Source organism: Schistocerca gregaria, chromosome 10 (assembly GCF_023897955.1).
Source record: "Schistocerca gregaria isolate iqSchGreg1 chromosome 10, iqSchGreg1.2, whole genome shotgun sequence".
Taxonomy (NCBI): Eukaryota; Metazoa; Arthropoda; class Insecta; order Orthoptera; family Acrididae; genus Schistocerca; species Schistocerca gregaria.
In genome coordinates, this window is record NC_064929.1 from 82,490,769 (window position 1) to 82,508,179 (window position 17,411).

At 45.3% G+C, this 17,411-nt stretch overlaps 1 protein-coding gene across 2 annotated transcripts in view; it reads right to left on the reverse strand.

The window, feature by feature from the left end:
• LOC126293743 (carbonic anhydrase 2-like) overlaps nt 1-17,411 on the reverse strand; it is a 252,477-nt gene that overhangs the window by 53,196 nt on the left and 181,870 nt on the right. For both annotated transcript variants that reach the window (XM_049987095.1, XM_049987096.1), the window contains one exon: nt 2,002-2,107. In XM_049987095.1, coding sequence (XP_049843052.1) covers nt 2,002-2,107 — 106 coding nt within the window. The remainder of the gene's footprint in view (nt 1-2,001; nt 2,108-17,411) is intronic.

Sequence of the window (17,411 nt, forward strand, 5' to 3'; positions counted from 1 at the left end):
TTTGTTAGGGCGGTGGTTCGGGTCTTAACACATCCAATTTTTTTCTAACATTCGCGTTTTTATTAGGTTCTGACACTTTTTAGTTTAATGCTAATATATGTTATAACATTTGATGTTATGTAAATATAAGCTCACCTTTTTTGTTAAGGGGTGACTTTGTTCGATTGGCTTAATCTGCAGGAGAGCTTGCGCTACTTGTATATTTTGCTCCTTTTTCTTTTACGCTTCGTAATTCACATGTTGCAAGAATTCTGATACTGGGTAGGAACAGTGATCAAGTAAGACTGAGCTTGGGTTTTACTAAAATGTGGGAATGATGAAATAATCTTTATTTTATGCGGGGAAGTATTCCAAATTTGTACCGCACTGTTTGTAATGGAGCTTTTATAAGCCTGTGTCCTTGTTGACTGGACATGGTACTTTCCTTTTCGTGGATGATGAAGGAAATGTGCGTTTTAATAGAGCTAACGTGGGAATTTTACGAGCGCCCGTCGAGTACACAGTGTGATTTACGAGCTACAAACATCCCTAAACTGCCGCTGGAATGCGTTGCGATCGCGTATACCACGTTGGGGCCCACGTACCGTGTGCACAAGTCGCATCGTTCCTGACCGTTCAGCAGCACGCTGAACTCGGCACGATCAACGTTAACGTTCGACAGCACGGTCCATGTGCCGACGGCTTTAGCTCGCCCGTACCGCAACCGTAGTCCATTAAGTGGTGACAGGTGGGCTTTTCAGAGGAATCACGTTTAATGCTCCATCGGACAGATGGGAGTTGGCGTGTATGGCCCTACAACAATCGTTGCAGGGGTCCTGGCCGAAGGAGGGAGCCTGATAGTCTGGGGAACGTTTTCGTCGCATTTCCTGAATTTAGAAGGAACAATGGATCAACACGAATACGCATGGCCACCCTTACATGCAGTTCGTTTTCCTCGACACTATGGCATCTACCAGCAGGACAACACAACGTGTCACACAGCTCGCAATGTGCGTGCGTGATTCGAAGAGCACCAGCATGGGTTTACCGTACTCCCCCGCCACCAAATTCCTTCCATTTAAATCCAGCCAGGAATATGTGGGACCATCTGGACCGGGTTCTTGACGCATCAGAAAAACCTGGCGCTGATGGCCGCGGCGCGCGTGTCAGCATCGCCCCACATCCCTGTCTTCCTGTACGTCTCGCAGCTGTCTGCACTGCAAAAGGTGTCCATGCAGGATTTTGACAGGCGATCACATTAATGTGGCTGGACCGTAAATTATTATACAATCTTTATACCTCAATAACCTGTATCACATATCCTTTCGAGTTTTTACGTCCACCTTTCTTTCGAACTCTCGCAGAAACAAGGACTGTCACACCAGCCACCATCCTTAGATGTTCACCTTCTGGCTTCCTGCTGGTGTGTCGGTCATTGGTATCATGTTGAAGTTATCTTTTCTCGACAAATCCGCGTTTGTATGCAGACACACTCAGCTGCGTTAGTTCGAGCGAACAAATCAGCCTGACCACAGTTTCCTGTAGCCACGCCAACTTCAGCATAACACAGTAACAAGTAGGTCATAAATATCTTAATTTCTCCAAAACTACTACTGGGATTTTGAAGAAAGAAATACCACTGGACGCATCTCTTTCAGAAGAACGGTACTGTTTAGCAGCAAAAACGACTGTAGTTCCATTCGAAAAAGTGAAATTGATATCGAAATCTCTGAAATAAATAGAGCTATGAAAAGAGACTATAAATAATTTTGTGACGATTTTTCCACAATTAATTTGGATGAAGACCGAGTTACGACATGTTAGACGATTCACGAAATATCTGAAGTGAACATATGAGCTACATCATCGTGTACTTTGAAGACTATAAACTCAGTGAACATACATTTTCAATAGTATTACTTAATGCTTTAGTCTCGACAAACACAGCTGTGACTCGGTTGGCAGAGACCTGCACTGAGTTGCTAGTTGATTAATATATATACACATAGTGGTGCTACTCACCCGGAAGAAGTAGCCAAGCACGAGTATGCCGTTCTTCTGGCTCTTGGCTTTCTCCAGCGACGGGTAGCGCCTGTCAAATGTCACCACGTGCATCTCCATAGCGAACCTGCACAACCAGTCCAATTGTCACATTTAACTAAGGAGAAGAGAAAAATGCTCCGATTTTGTTTAGCTAATCTAAATAGGGCTTCAAAATCTACGCTTTCAATGTGTCCCAAATTGAAAGTTTAAAATCGGTGTGTACACAATTTACAAACATTCCACCCACCTCCTCCTACCCACCCCCTCCCCTCCCCAGTGTCCCCCTACTGCACCATTTCACAAACTCTGTTCTCAATCAGCATAGTCTCCCTCGCATTTTCTAAAACTAGTAGTTTAATCTAAAAAAAAGTGATAATCAAAGAGAGAAAACGATGAACTTTTGTTGACAAAAAATGCAGAATAATGGCAGCGAAATTAATTTCATATTACATGTACTGCAACACGAACACAAATATGTAACAGTAATGTATATATTTTTAAGGTAATATTTCTCTTAAAACTTTTATTAACGTAACTGGCTGAGCACTTGGCGTTGCTAGAGTGTGTATTTATTCCAGTCTCCTATTAATCCATCTTCTGCTTCCCCCTCTCTGTCTATCTCCCTCCATCCCCTCTCTCTCCACTACCTCCACCCCCAACTTCCTGTTCATCTGCTTCTGCCCATCTCTTCATTCATTTTCTTCTGTCCCTTCATCTGCTCCTTCCCATTCCCTTCGTTCATTTCCTTTTATGTCCATCCCCTCCCTCCCCTCTTACCAATTCCTCCTTGTCTCTCTTTGTCCATCTGCAGCTCCCCCTCCCACTATCTCCTCTTCTCCTCCCTCTATGTCCATCTTTTAATCTTCTTTTTCCTTCCACTTCCTCCCCCCCCCACTTCCTGACCATCTCCCTTAGTCCCTCTTCTCCTATCCCCCTCTCTGTTGACCTGCTCTTACCACTCCTCATTCCAATCTGCTCCTTCCACTCCATCTATTTTCTCCTCCACCTCTCTCTCTTTGTCCATCTCCTCCTCCTCCTCCTCCTCTATCTGTTGATGTTTTTCTCTCCTCTCTCTGACAACTTTCCCTCCCCCTCTCTCTTTCTGTCTCCTCCTCACCCATATCTGTCAGTTTTCCTCCTTATCCCTCTCTTTCAATCCATCTCTTGCCCCCCTGTTCTCTCTCCATGGTATAATCCTCACACCAATAGGAGGTTCCCGATTCTTACTCTAACACTATTTATTTCCACATAGTAAGTAAGATCGATCGAGGGTTTAGAAGGAGCTTTTTACCCATAGTTTTGCTCGCATACCCACTGGCACATATATTTAACATATTGCACTCATATTCGTACACATATGTCACTAGCATTGTACCGAAATTTGTCGTGCAGTTTCGTTTTCACGCAGCTCAGTGATGCCATACCTCTTGAACTGCATGCCGCATCTATTATATAAATAAAAATAAACTGCCACACGTGTGAAAGCACCTCAGTTTGGGAATGGCTTCACCAATTTGGCTGATTTCTTTCTTTTTTTGTTCGCAATTGTTAGGACAAAGTTTGCACGAAAGAAAATTTTTGAAAAATCCACCGAAAAAGTCGAAAATTTGTACGGTATTTTTGTATGAAAATCTCAACGATAAAAATGTGACGTTCAGTTCGACCGTTTTGTTTTCGTAACAAAAATAAATTCCGCAATGAATATTCATATTCTATGAAAAAGAATACAATTGAAAGAGACATTTCAGTGTGTTATCGGTGGTGATCATGTCTTTGGTGTGTTGCTAAGATTGAAGCGATATCAGTTCATGGTAATTTGCTTTGTTGCAAACATTCACCTGATTTCAAGTCATGCTTTATCTCTCTGGAAAGAAATGTCGCCATTGACTCGAAATACTGGTCGACATACGCGCAACGAAAGCCAACTACGAGTACATGATCGTCGAGTCAATGAGACTGCGGAAGAGCGTAGACAGTGTTTGGAGACAATTCGAATAAGAAATTCTGAAGTGGAATCCATTGTGACTCGGGAACAATGGGTACAGTGGAATGTTTATTTAGCACTAGAATAGTGAAGCCACAGTCACATTACACAAAATTCTTCTTTTTTTAAAAAAAAAAAAGTTACATTACCAGTTTCAACGAACTCTGTCATCATTTTCAAAAGTAAAACATCAGTTTCAGAATATATTTAGGGCATTGTGACCTTAGATTGTATATAACTGGCGTTAAGTGCAGAATGGGGTACATAATGCTCTGTACGACACAGAGGTTGAATTTCTGTGAACGCTCCCTTCACTTCGGCTGACATTCAACTAGATATTAGCTGTAGCATCATTGAGTTCGAACAGCGGAGAAACGAATCAGCCACATAGTTAATTGTTCTTGCGAGAACTGAGGGGGCGGCAGATCCTACTCTTTTCATACATTTCCTTACTAAATTCACCATGTACTTGCTTTTTCTGCCATCACATACAGTCTTTTGACTTATAGGGTAATCTTAACTAAATTTAATACACTCCTGGAAATGGAAAAAAGAACACATTGACACCAGTGTGTCAGACCCACCATACTTGCTCCGGACACTGCGAGAGGGCTGTACAAGCAATGATCACACGCACGGCACAGCGGACACACCAGGAACCACGGTGTTGGCCGTCGAATGGCGCTAGCTGCGCAGCATTTGTGCACCGCCGCCGTCAGTGTCAGCCAGTTTGTCGTGGCATACGGAGTTCCATCGCAGTCTTTAACACTGGTAGCATGCCGCGACAGCGTGGACGTGAACCGTATGTGCAGTTGACGGACTTTGAGCGAGGGCGTATAGTGGGCATGCGGGAGGCCGGGTGGACGTACCGCCGAATTGCTCAACACGTGGGGCGTGACGTCTCCACAGTACATCGATGTTGTCGCCAGTGGTCGGCGGAAGGAGCACGTGCCCGTCGACCTGGGACCGGACCGCAGCGACGCACGGATGCACGCCAAGACCGTAGGATCCTACGCAGTGCCGTAGGGGACCGCACCGCCACTTCCCAGCAAATTAGGGACACTGTTGCTCCTGGGGTATCGGCGAGGACCATTCGCAACCGTCTCCATGAAGCTGGGCTACGGTCCCGCACACCGTTAGGCCGTCTTCCGCTCACGCCCCAACATCGTGCAGCCCGCCTCCAGTGGTGTCGCGACAGGCGTGAATGGAGGGACGAATGGACGAATGGAGACGTGTCGTCTTCAGCGATGAGAGTCGCTTCTGCCTTGGTGCCAATGATGGTCGTATGCGTTTTTGGCGCCGTGCAGGTGAGCGCCACAATCAGGACTGCATACGACCGAGGCACACAGGGCCAACACCCGGCATCATGGTGTGGGGAGCGATCTCCTACACTGGCCGTACACCTCTGGTGATCGTCGAGGGGACACTGAATAGTGCACGGTACATCCAAACCGTCATCGAACCCATCGTTCTACCATTCCTAGACCGGCAAGGGAACTTGCTGTTCCAACAGGACAATGCACGTCCGCATGTATCCCGTGCCACCCAACGTGCTCTATAAGGTGTAAGTCAACTACCCTGGCCAGCAAGATCTCCGGATCTGTCCCCCACTGAGCATGTTTGGGACTGGATGAAGCGTCGTCTCATGCGGTCTGCACGTCCAGCAGGAACGCTGGTCCCACTGAGGCGCCAGGTGGAAATGGGATGGCAATCCGTTCCACAGGACTACATCCAGCATCTCTACGATCGTCTCAATGAGAGAATAGCAGCCTGCATTCCTGCGAAAGGTGGATATACACTGTGCTAGTGCCGACATTGTGCATGCTCTGTTGCCTGTGTCTATGTGCCTGTGGTTCTGTCAGTGTGATCATGTGATGTATCTGACCCCAGGAATGTGTCAAAGTTTCCCCTTCCTGGGACAATGAATTCAGGGTGTTCTTATTTCAATTTCCAGGAGTGTATATTAATTTTAGATATATATAAATACTGAACTGTTTAAATATGTTTACAATTTATGATTAATAGTTTAAAATTGCAAGGAAGAAAATGAAATAGAAAAAAATGTTAGTGGCAGTGGAAATCGAACGCAAGCTGATGAATTGTCAATCCATGTGATGCTTGCCCACTGGGCCATGGAATCATTACGTCAACCGCTACTCACAAATCCCTCACACTCCTTGAATGCACAATGCTTTACACGCACTTACGAAGAGAAATACTGCCCTAGTGCTGTGAGCAGTGTAGCACCTACAGTGTCAGAAGGTACGACGACACATCGGAGCATGGGCAGTCGAAAACTGACAGCTGCGTCCCTTCTTTGGGTCGATTGAAGTGTGGCTGGCCATCATTTCAGCAGTCAACACTGGTTTCTAGAGAGATGGCGCCACAAACCTTGTTTTCTGCTGTTTTCAAAGATAAATGGAGAACTTTTAACGCGATGTCTGCCTTGGATTCAAAGAGAAATGGCATGATTGAAGTGCCACGAATGCCTTGTGGAATGTATGGGTGCTTCACTGGCCTGTAGTGTGCTGATTTGTCACCCACAGAGTGTCTGGATTGTGATGAGAAGGTATAAACTTTTATACCAGCCTCAAGGCAGCAATCTGCATGAAATGACTCAACCGGCATGGCAAGAAAATCCTCAAGGTGGGGGTTTGGGGCCTTTTTATTTCCATGGCACAAATATTACCAGACAGTATTCCTGACCACGTCACGCCACATGATGATGATGACGATTGGTTTGTGAGGCACTCTACTCTGCCATCATCAGTGCCTATACAAAGTCCCAATTTTTACACAGTCCAATCTAGAGACTGTCACGAATGATGATGATGATATTGTTGACAGCACAAACACACAGTTCCTGGGCAGAGAAAAATCATCGACCCGTCCAGGAATTGAACCTGGGACACTGTGATCCAGATGCAGCAGTGCTATCCATTAAACCACGAGCTGTGGACGATGTATTCCAAGTTTAAATGGTCCTGGCCGTGGATCTCCATTTTAGCAGATGCTCGAATCGTGCAATGAGCAAGTTTTTAGTGCGTTCAGATGTGACAACAGCCAGATGACGATATGACTGGGAACGTGATGGCAGCCACACTTATTGTCAACGTTCCAATCGATCGTGTCTACCACCATAGTGGAACATTGGCGTATTGTGAACCAAGTACATCATAACCCCATCACATGACCGTCTGCGATGTATGAGTAACTAACGAGTGCCCCTCAACATTCAGTATCATCCCGGACTACTTTTCTGACACCGCTGCACCACAAACGGCTGCATTTCGGGTGCTGCCAGGGTTGGGAAGAATGGACCACTGATGAATGGCCTCGCACTTTCAGCGATGAACTGCGGTTCGGCACTGCCCCAGATGATCATCGTCAATGACTACGACAGCGACCTCCAGTAAAGTCCCATTCTTTCAATGTTTTGGAGAGGCAGAGTAGTGATAATACTGATATTTCTGGCAGCATCTGGTGTGACATGTCCTAGCAGGTGTGACTTCACGTAACGGCTTGTTGTGAATGAGGTTACTCTGATGGCACTATGGATTGTTAATGTTTCCTGCATCCTCATGAGTTACCTCTGATGTGATAGTACAGTGGTGCCATCGTTCAGGATGTCAATGTTATCCAACGCATGGCACGTGTGTCTGTGAACTTTCTGCCTAATGTTGAGGTTCTCCTGTCACCAACAAGATCCTCAGATCTGCTGATGATTGGAAACATGTTGTCTGGTCGGACGAGTCTCGTTTTAAATTGTATTGAGCGGATAGACGTGTACAGCTATGACTACAACCTCATGAATCCATGGGCACTGTATGTCAGCAGAGGACTGTTTAAGCTGGTGAAGGCTCTGTAATGGTGTGGGGTGTGTGTAGTTGGACTGACATGGACCCGTGATACGTCTAGATACGACTCTGACAGATGACACGTATGTAATCATCCTGTCTGATCCATTCATTGTGCATTACGACGGATTTGGGCAATTCGAGCAGAACCATGTGACAGTCCACACGTCCAGAATTGCTACAGAATAGCTCCAGGAACACTCTTCTGAGTTTAGACACTTCCGCTGATTACCAAACTCTCCAGAAATGAACATAATTGAGCATATCTGATATTCCTTGCAACGTGCCTTTCACAAGAGATCTCCACCCCCTCGATTTCTGCAGGACTCATGGTGTCAGTTGCCTCCAGCACTACTTCAGTCATTAGTCGAGTCGATGCCACTCCGTGTTGCGGCACTTGCGCGTGTTCGCGGGGACCCTACATGATATTATGCAGGTGTCCCAGTTTCTTCGGCTCTTCATTGTATATTACGATAGACCAACAAAAATACACTGGCGTGCAAAACTTAAGGACCAAAATAAGTTTTAATGGTGTTTCGCTGTCAAGCAATATAGCTCAATGGAACTTGAACTATACAAACAAAGAATTGCTATAGCACAGTACAGAAGATGTTGTTGTTGTGGTCTTCAGTCCTGAGACTGGTTTGTGCAGCTCTCCATGCTACTCTATCCTATGCAAGCTTCTTCATCTCCCAGTACCTACTGCAACCTACATCCTTCTGAATCTGCTGAGTGTATTCACCTCTTGGTCTCCCACAAGCTGCTCTTGTGCCACCAGCTGCTCTTCTCTCCAATCCTATTCAATACCTCTTCATTAGTTATGTGATCTACCCATCTAATCTTCAGCATTCTTCTGTAGCACCACATTTCGAAAGCTTCTATTCTCTTCCTGTCCAAACTATTTATCATCCATATTTCACTTCCATACATGGCTACACTCCATACAAATACTTTCAGAAACGACTTCCTGACACTTAAACCTATACTCACTGTTAACAAATTTCTCTTCTTCAGGTATGTTTTCCTTGCCATTGCCAGTCTACATTTTGTGTCCTGTCTACTTCGACCATCATCAGTTATTTTGCTCCCCAAATAGCAAAACTCCTTTACTACTTTAAGTGTCTCATTTCCTAATCTAATGCCCTCAGCATCACCCGACTTAATTCGACTACATTCCATTGTGCTCGTTTTGCTTTTGTTGATGTTCATCTTATATCCTCCTTTCAAGAGACTATCCATTCCGTTAAACTACTCTTACAAGTCCTTTGCTGTCACTGACAGAATTAAAATGTCATCGGCGAACCTCAAAGTTTTGTTTTCTTCTCCGTGGATTTTAATACCTACTGCGAAGTTTTCTTTTGTTTCCTTTACTGCTTGCTCAATATACATATTGAATAACATCGGGGAGAGACTACAACCCTGTCTCACTCCCTTCCCAACCTCTACTTCCCTTTCATGTCCGTCGACTCTTATAACTGCCAACCGGTTTCTGTACAAATTGTAAATAGCTTTTCGCTCCCTGTATTTTACCCCTGCCACCCTCAAAGCTTGAAAGAGAGTATTCCCGTCAACATTGTCAAAAGCTTTCTCTAAGTCTACAAATGCTAGGAAGGTAGGTTTGCTTTCTTTAATCTAGCTTCTAAGATAAGTCGTAGGGTCAGTATTGCCTCACATGTTCCAATATTTCTACGGAATCCAAACTGATCTTCCCCGAGGTCGGCTTCTACTAGTTTTTCCATTCGTCTGTAAAGAATTCGTGTTAGTATTTTGCAGCCGTGACTTATTAAGGTGATAGTTCGGTAATTTTCACATCTGTCAACATCTGCTTTCTTTGGGATTCGAATTATTATAATCTTGTACAAGTATGAGGGTATTTCGCCTGTATCATGACTCTTGCTCACCAGATGGTAGAGTTTTGTCAGGACTGGCTTTCCCAAGGCTGTCAGTAGTTCTAATAGAATGTTGTCTACTCCGGGAGCTTTGCTGCGACTCAGGTCTTTCAGTGCTCTGTCAAACTCTTCACGCAGTATCGTATCTCCCATTTCATCTACATCCTCTTCCATTTCCATAATATTGTCCTCAAGATCATCGCGTTTGTATAGACCCACTATATACTCCTTTCACCTTTCTGCTTTCGCTTCTTTGCTTAGAACTGGGTTTACATCTGAGCTCTTGATATTCATACAAGTGGCTCTCTTTTCTCCAAAGGTCTCTTTCATTTTTGTGTAGGCAGTATCTATCTTACCCCTAGAAAGATAAACCTCTACGTCCTTACATTTGTCCTCTAGCCATCCCTGTTTAGCCATTTTGCACTTGCTCTCGATCTCATTTTTGAGGCGTTTGTATTTTTGCCTGCATCATTTACTGCATTTTTATATTTTCTCCTTTCATCAATTAAATTTAATATTTCTTCTGTTACCCAAGGATTTCTACTAGCCCTCGTCTTATTCCCTAGTTGATTCTCTGCTGCCTACACCACTTCATCCCTCAAAGCTACCCATTCTTCTTCTACTGTATTTCTTTCCCCCATTCTTGTCAATTGTTCCCTTATGTTCTCCCTGAAACTCTGTACAACCTCTGGTTCTTTCAGTTTATCCAGGTCCCATCTCCTTAAATTCCCACCTTTTTGCAGTTTCTTCAGTTTCAATCTACAGTTCATACCAATAAATTGTGGTGAGAGTCCACATCTGCCCCTGGAAATGTCTTACAATTTAAAACCTGGTTCCTAAATCTCTGTCTTACCATTATATAATCTATCTGAAAACTGTCAGTATCTCCAGGTCTTCTTCCATGTATACAACACGGATATATAGAAGATAACTGAAAAAAAAGCCGCAGTGAGACAAACAGAAACGGTACTTTTACTCAAAGACAATTGCTTACTCTGAAGTCACGACGAGTCATGATCCACCTGCTCCTTTCAATGCTGTGGAGCACTGTCATCCATAGAAATGAAGTCTGCGCCACTGAAAATACGCACACGAGAGATTGCCACATAATGACGAGCGGTTAGTGTACCATCTACAAAGACTTGGAGATCAGTACACTCACGCAGTGTAATGTCTCCCTACAGCATACCTTGACTACTAAAACGATCATATTCGACAATGATCCTGGATACACTACATGTTGCCATCTTTCGCCATATGAGGATTGTCCAGTATTGTCGAACAAGATGGTTTAGATGGTTCAGGTGTTATGGTGTGGGGAGACTACACTGGGGTAACAAAAGTCATGGAATAGCGATATGCACAAATACAGATGGCGATAGTATAGCGTATACAACGTGTTGTGTTGGCAGAAGAGCCAACACTGTGTTACTAGTGGAGGCCGAAATGCACGCGTTTTAGCTCACGCAGGCTGGCGTGCGGACGGAAGGACTATACTGATGTGAGGTCTGGAACATGACAAGGAATTAGAATTCAGAAAACGGACGTACTTAATTTGATACTTAACTTTAATCCATTAATGATGAACGTCGCTCTTGACGGTACATGCTTCACAATATTATCAGTTCAAAATACATTGTTGAAGAATATGGCGCCTTGCTAGGTCGTAGCAAATGACGTAGCTGAAGGCTATACTAAACTGTCGTCTCTGCAAATGATAGCGTATGTAGAGAGTGAACCATCGCTAGCAAAGTCGGCTGTACAACTGGGGTAAGTGCTAGGGAATCTTTCTAGACTAGACCTGCCGTGTGGCGGTGCTAGGTCTGCAATCACTGATAGTGGCGACACGCGGGTCCGACGTATACTAACGGACCGCGGCCGACTTGAAGGCCACCACCTAGCAAGTGTGGTGTCTGGCGGTGACACCACACAAGGTATAAAAGGGCAGTACATGGGTGGAATTATTATTTGTACTCATGTGAAAAGGTATCTGATGTGGTTATAGCCGCATGACGGGAATTATTAGACTTAGAATGCAGAGCTAGACGCAGGGAACATTTCATTTCCTTAGAGAATTCCAGATTCCGAAACCAACAGTGTCACGAGTAGGCATTACCACTCACTTTGGATAATGCAGTGGCCGACGGCCTTCACGACCGAGAGCAATGGCGTTTGCATAAAGTTGTCAGTGCTAACAGACAAGCAAAACTGCATGAAATAATCGCAGAAACCAACGTGGGACGTACGACGAACGTATCCGTTTGGACAGTGTGGCGAAGCAGCACGACATCGCCTGCAGCGTCTCTCCAGGACTCGTGACCGTATTGGTTGGAGTCTAGACGACTGGAGAACTGTGGCGTGGCCAGATGAGTCCCGATTCCAGCTGGTAAGAGGTGACGGTAGGGTTAGAGTCTGGCGCAGAACGCGCGAAACCATGGACTCAAGTTCTCAACAAGGCACTGTGCAATCTGGTGGTGGCTCCATAACGGTGTGGGCTGTGTTTATGTGGAATGCACTGGGTTCGGTTGTTTGGGGCAGGAGACCAGACATCGAGGTCATGGGTCTCATCGGATTAGGGAAGGACGGGGATGGAAGTCGGCTGTGCCCTTTCAAAGGAACCATCCCGGCATTTGCCTGGAGCGATTTAGGGAGATCACGGAAAACGTAAATGAGGATGGCCGGACGCGGGATTCAACGGTCGCCCTCCCGAGTCCTGTGTGCTAGCCACGGAATGCACTGGGCCGTTTGGTCTAACCTATCGTTGAGTGGAAATGGTTATCTGCGGCTACTGGGAGACCATTTGCAGCCATTCATGGGTTTCATATTCCGAAACAGCGATTGAATTTTTGTGGATGACAATGCACCATGTCACCGGGCAGAATTCTTTGTATTGGCGTGAAGAACATTCTGGACAGCTAGAGTGAATGATTCGGACACCCAAATCGCCCGACATGATTCCCATCGATCATTTATGGCACATAAGTGACAGGTCATCTCGTGCCGAAAATTCTGCATCGATAAAACTTTCGCTGTTATGGACGGCTGTAGAGGGAGCATGTCTAAATACCGGGTCATCAAAAAGTCAGTATAAACTTGAAAACTTAATAAATCACAGAATAATGTAGATACAGAGGTAAAAATTGATATACATGCTTGGAATGACATGGGGTTTTATTAGAACAAAAAAAAAACAAAACATATTGCTACACGCGTGAAAGACCGCGTCGTTTGGTGATAATCGTGTGCTCAGCCACCACTTTCGTCATGCTTGGCCTCCCAGGTCCCCAGACCTCAGTCCGTGCGATTATTGGCTTTGGGTTACCTGAAGTCGCAAGTGTATCGTGATCGACCGACATCTCTATGGATGCTGAAAGATAACATTCGACGCCAATCCCTCACCATAACTCCGGACATGCTTTACAGTGCTGTCCACAACATTATTCCTCGACTAGAACTATTGTTGAGGAATTATGGTGGACATATTGAGCATTTCCTCTAAAGAACACCATCTTTGCTTTGTCTTACTTTGTTATGCTAATTATTACTATTCTGATCAGATGAAGAGCCATCTGCCAGACATTTTTTGAACTTTTCTATTTTTTTCGTTCTAATAAAACACCATGTCATTTCAAGCACGTGTGTCAAATTGTACCTATCTATCTACATTATTCCGTGATTTATTCAGTTTTCAAATTTATACTGACTTTTTGATCACTCGGTATCTCTGCAGGGCAGTGACTTCTCGAGTCCACACCACATGGAGCTGCTGCACTAAACCGGACAGAAAGAGGCCTGGCACGGTATTTCGAGGTATCCCAAGTGTTCTGTCGCCTCCGTGTAATGTTGAATGGCCACAGCGACCTCATCTTTGAAAATGATAGTCACCGGTCGTCGTTAAGTAGTCAATGTACTCCTTCCCAGTGTGCGTCTTTTAAATGGTGCATTCGGCTCTCAGTTCATTTTTAAGGATGACAATGCGCGACAGATGGAGGAGCTCCTGGAACGATAGTATAATCGGCGAATGGTCTCGCCTGCGCATTCACCTGATACCGAGCACATGTGGGATGGCTTGATGGCGCGTACTGCAGCACTCCCACACGTACCATCCGAGAAGTGTAGCGCCCCACCACAACAACTCCTTACCTACGTTGCGCCCAAACGGGGGCACGTTGCAGAGAATGCTATGCCGTCCTTGGTGATCACAGACCCTCTAGAGAACCATGGCCGTCTTTGGTAAGGTCCTGGATAACATCACGTATCGGACTGTCTCCAGTCTTTTTCTATATCTGTGAATGAAAGTGTCATTTCTGTTTGTATCGTTGCGTATTTCTTTCTGTTATCTTGTGTACCATACTCGAGCACTTGTTTCTGTGTATGACCACAGTCTAACATATACCGTCGCGACACTTACTCCTGTTACCATTTGACAGCTCAAGTGACACTGGCGCCCCTAGCGGCCGGAAAGCTCGCCTTCTTCTGACGGCAGATGCGACGTAAAAACGTTTGTTTTTAATTCGTTTTGTACGTAATTTACAAAATAGTTACTGTATTTTTTCGTCACAAGTGTTAGGAAAACAGCGAGAGACATAAATGATCGTGAAATTTAAGTAAACAGAGCACCGGCTATTGAATGAAGTGACATAAGCTGCAACATATTCTTGAAGAAATAATTAAGAAGTAGCATACAATCGCACTTATTCCACTGAAAGTAAGAGAATACACACTGTATATCCCACATATGAAGTATGTAGATGTTCTTCCTTGGGTAAAAATGAAGCGACACATCACTTTTCATTACGTTCTGCTTTGCAGGAAGCCTGCTTTCAAAAATTCAATTTCCATTTTATTCTTTGTGGTATCAGGTTATCTCAATAAAAAGTATGACTGTTTTAAAACTTTATTATATCCCATTGACAAATTTAACGAAAATAAAATTAAATGAATGAGTCAATCCTAACACTTTAGCAACCCAAATGAGCCAGCTTCATCACTTTTTTGTTTCTTCTCTAGCTCCTACAGACTAAGTCTTGATTCCTGAGTTTAATAATGTAAAAGAGTCTCACTTTCACAAACAGTCTATTAACAGCAACTTGGTTTCAGCACAGCACCCAGGTGGAAAATTGGGGATGTCCATCAACATGTTCACAAAAGTAGAAGTCATCTTAGTCTCACAATGAGCCAAAAATTCTTTGACATCTTCTGTACAAATAAATAGGCTTCCAAAGTTGCCTTCATAACTTTTAAAATCACAATAAATTTTGTCATTTGCACCTAAGTGTTGGATGCCATCTACAACAAGTACTGTCCTACATTTATAACAGTCATGAAGTGTAAGCAGTTTCTTTAATACATAACCAAACACCTATCTCATGCTGTATGCCTCCCCGAGGTCTGTTTGGACTTCCACATTTGGTAGTCTGCTCACTGAACTCGTGTCACTGATGTCCAACAATGGTGAAACAAGTAATTTGGGCGCTGCTTTCATACCCACTATTGTCTGACCCCAGTGGATCCCCTCACAATTGGAGGTAGCTACTCTGCGTGTGTTCATTAATTTGCTTAAAGCACAATTATTAAATGCAGCACAAAACTGTAGTGGTGATGGGTTGTTACAAAAACCACCTTTATACCTTATCACTCAGAAAACGTTTTCCGGTGGATATTGATTAAATTTGTGTGTTAATATATATAACTTGGTCATATAACGTAGGAACTGCATTCCATACCAATGTCTCCTTTTCCGCGCTCATGAACTGATTTGACTCGAAATGTAACGCACAAAACTTAAAGTTATTGTGCAAATAAAGGACATCATTTTGGAGCAGGTCCTGTCTTCTACTATTTATTAACCATTTCTTGCTCCTAAAAAGAAAAACAAATTCAATAATAGAATACACTTTAGAAAAAAAATCGTACATCAAGAGCGCCCTAATGTGAAGTTTCATACCTCTCAGGGCCCTTGGAAACCTGAAGAATGACAAATGTGGTGTCTTCTTCCTATTATTACTGCAATTGCTTGCGCTACATACGCTGCATTTCGTAAAACCCCTGTTACAAATGAATATAAACGATATTGTTTACATTTAATGAATACCGTATTTAGCAGCGTAGCTTCTCCACCGCTTGGGGCGCTGTTGTCGCGAGGTATAACAAAAATCAGCGAGAGTCTCGCGACTGTATATACTAGACTGTGGTATGACCGAAGTTTCATCGAGCTATGTTACTTGGCCGTGACACATCATCCTCAGATTGTGCACACTACTGCACCCACTAGCATGTTTTCACTAATCGGCGCACACACTGAGACACTCTGCCACTGAGGCACGGACACGGCACAGTGCTCGCTACGTACCTTTCACCTTCCAACCACCACTCGCTGAGCCCCTTTGCACGCTATGTACTTCTCGCTTTCCAACCACCACGCACTGAGCCCCACTGCTGCTGAGGCGTGGACACGTCACAGTGCTCGCTATGTACCTTTCAACTTCCAACCACCACGCGCTGAGCCCCTTTGCATGATACGTACCTCTCGCCTTCCAACCACCACGCGCTGAGCCCTTCTGCCACTGAGGCACGGTCAAGGCACAGTGCTCGCTACGTACCTTTCACCTTCCAACCACCACGCGCTGAGCCCCTCAGCCGCTGAGGCGTGGACACGTCACAGTGCTCGCTATGTCACTTTCCAACCACCATGCGCTAGGCCCCTTTGCACGCTATGTACCTCTCGCCTTCTAAGCACCACGCACTGAGCCCTTCTGAGACTGAGGCAAGGACACAGCACAGTGCTCGCTACGTACCTTTCACCTTCCAACCACCACGCGCTGAAAACCTTTGCACGCTACGTTCCTCTCGCCGTCCAACCACCATGCGCTGAGCCCCTTTGCACGCTACGTTCCTCTCGCCTTCCAACCACCACGCGCTGAGCCCTTCTGCCACTGAGGCAGAGACATGGCACAGTGCTCGCTACGTATCTTTCACCTTCCAACCACCACTCGCTGAGCCCCTTTGCATGCTATGTACCCCTCGCCTTCCAACCACCACACGCTGAGCCCCTCTGCTGCTGAGGCGTGGACACGTCACAGTGCTCGCTACGTACCTTTCACCTTCCAACCACCACTCGCTGAGCCCCTTTGCACGCTATGTACTTCTCGCTTTCCAACCACCACGCACTGAGCCCCACTGCTGCTGAGGCGTGGACACGTCACAGTGCTCGCTATGTACCTTTCAACTTCCAACCACCACGCGCTGAGCCCCTTTGCATGATACGTACCTCTCGCCCTCCAACCACCACGCGCTGAGCCCTTCTGCCACTGAGGCACGGTCAAGGCACAGTGCTCGCTACGTACCTTTCACCTTACAACCACCACGCGCTGAGCCCCTCAGCCGCTGAGGCGTGGACACGTCACAGTGCTCGCTATGTCACTTTCCAACCACCATGCGCTAGGCCCCTTTGCACGCTATGTACCTCTCGCCTTCTAAGCACCACGCACTGAGCCCTTCTGAGACTGAGGCAAGGACACAGCACAGTGCTCGCTACGTACCTTTCACCTTCCAACCACCACGCGCTGAAAACCTTTGCACGCTACGTTCCTCTCGCCGTCCAACCACCATGCGCTGAGCCCCTTTGCACGCTACGTTCCTCTCGCCTTCCAACCACCA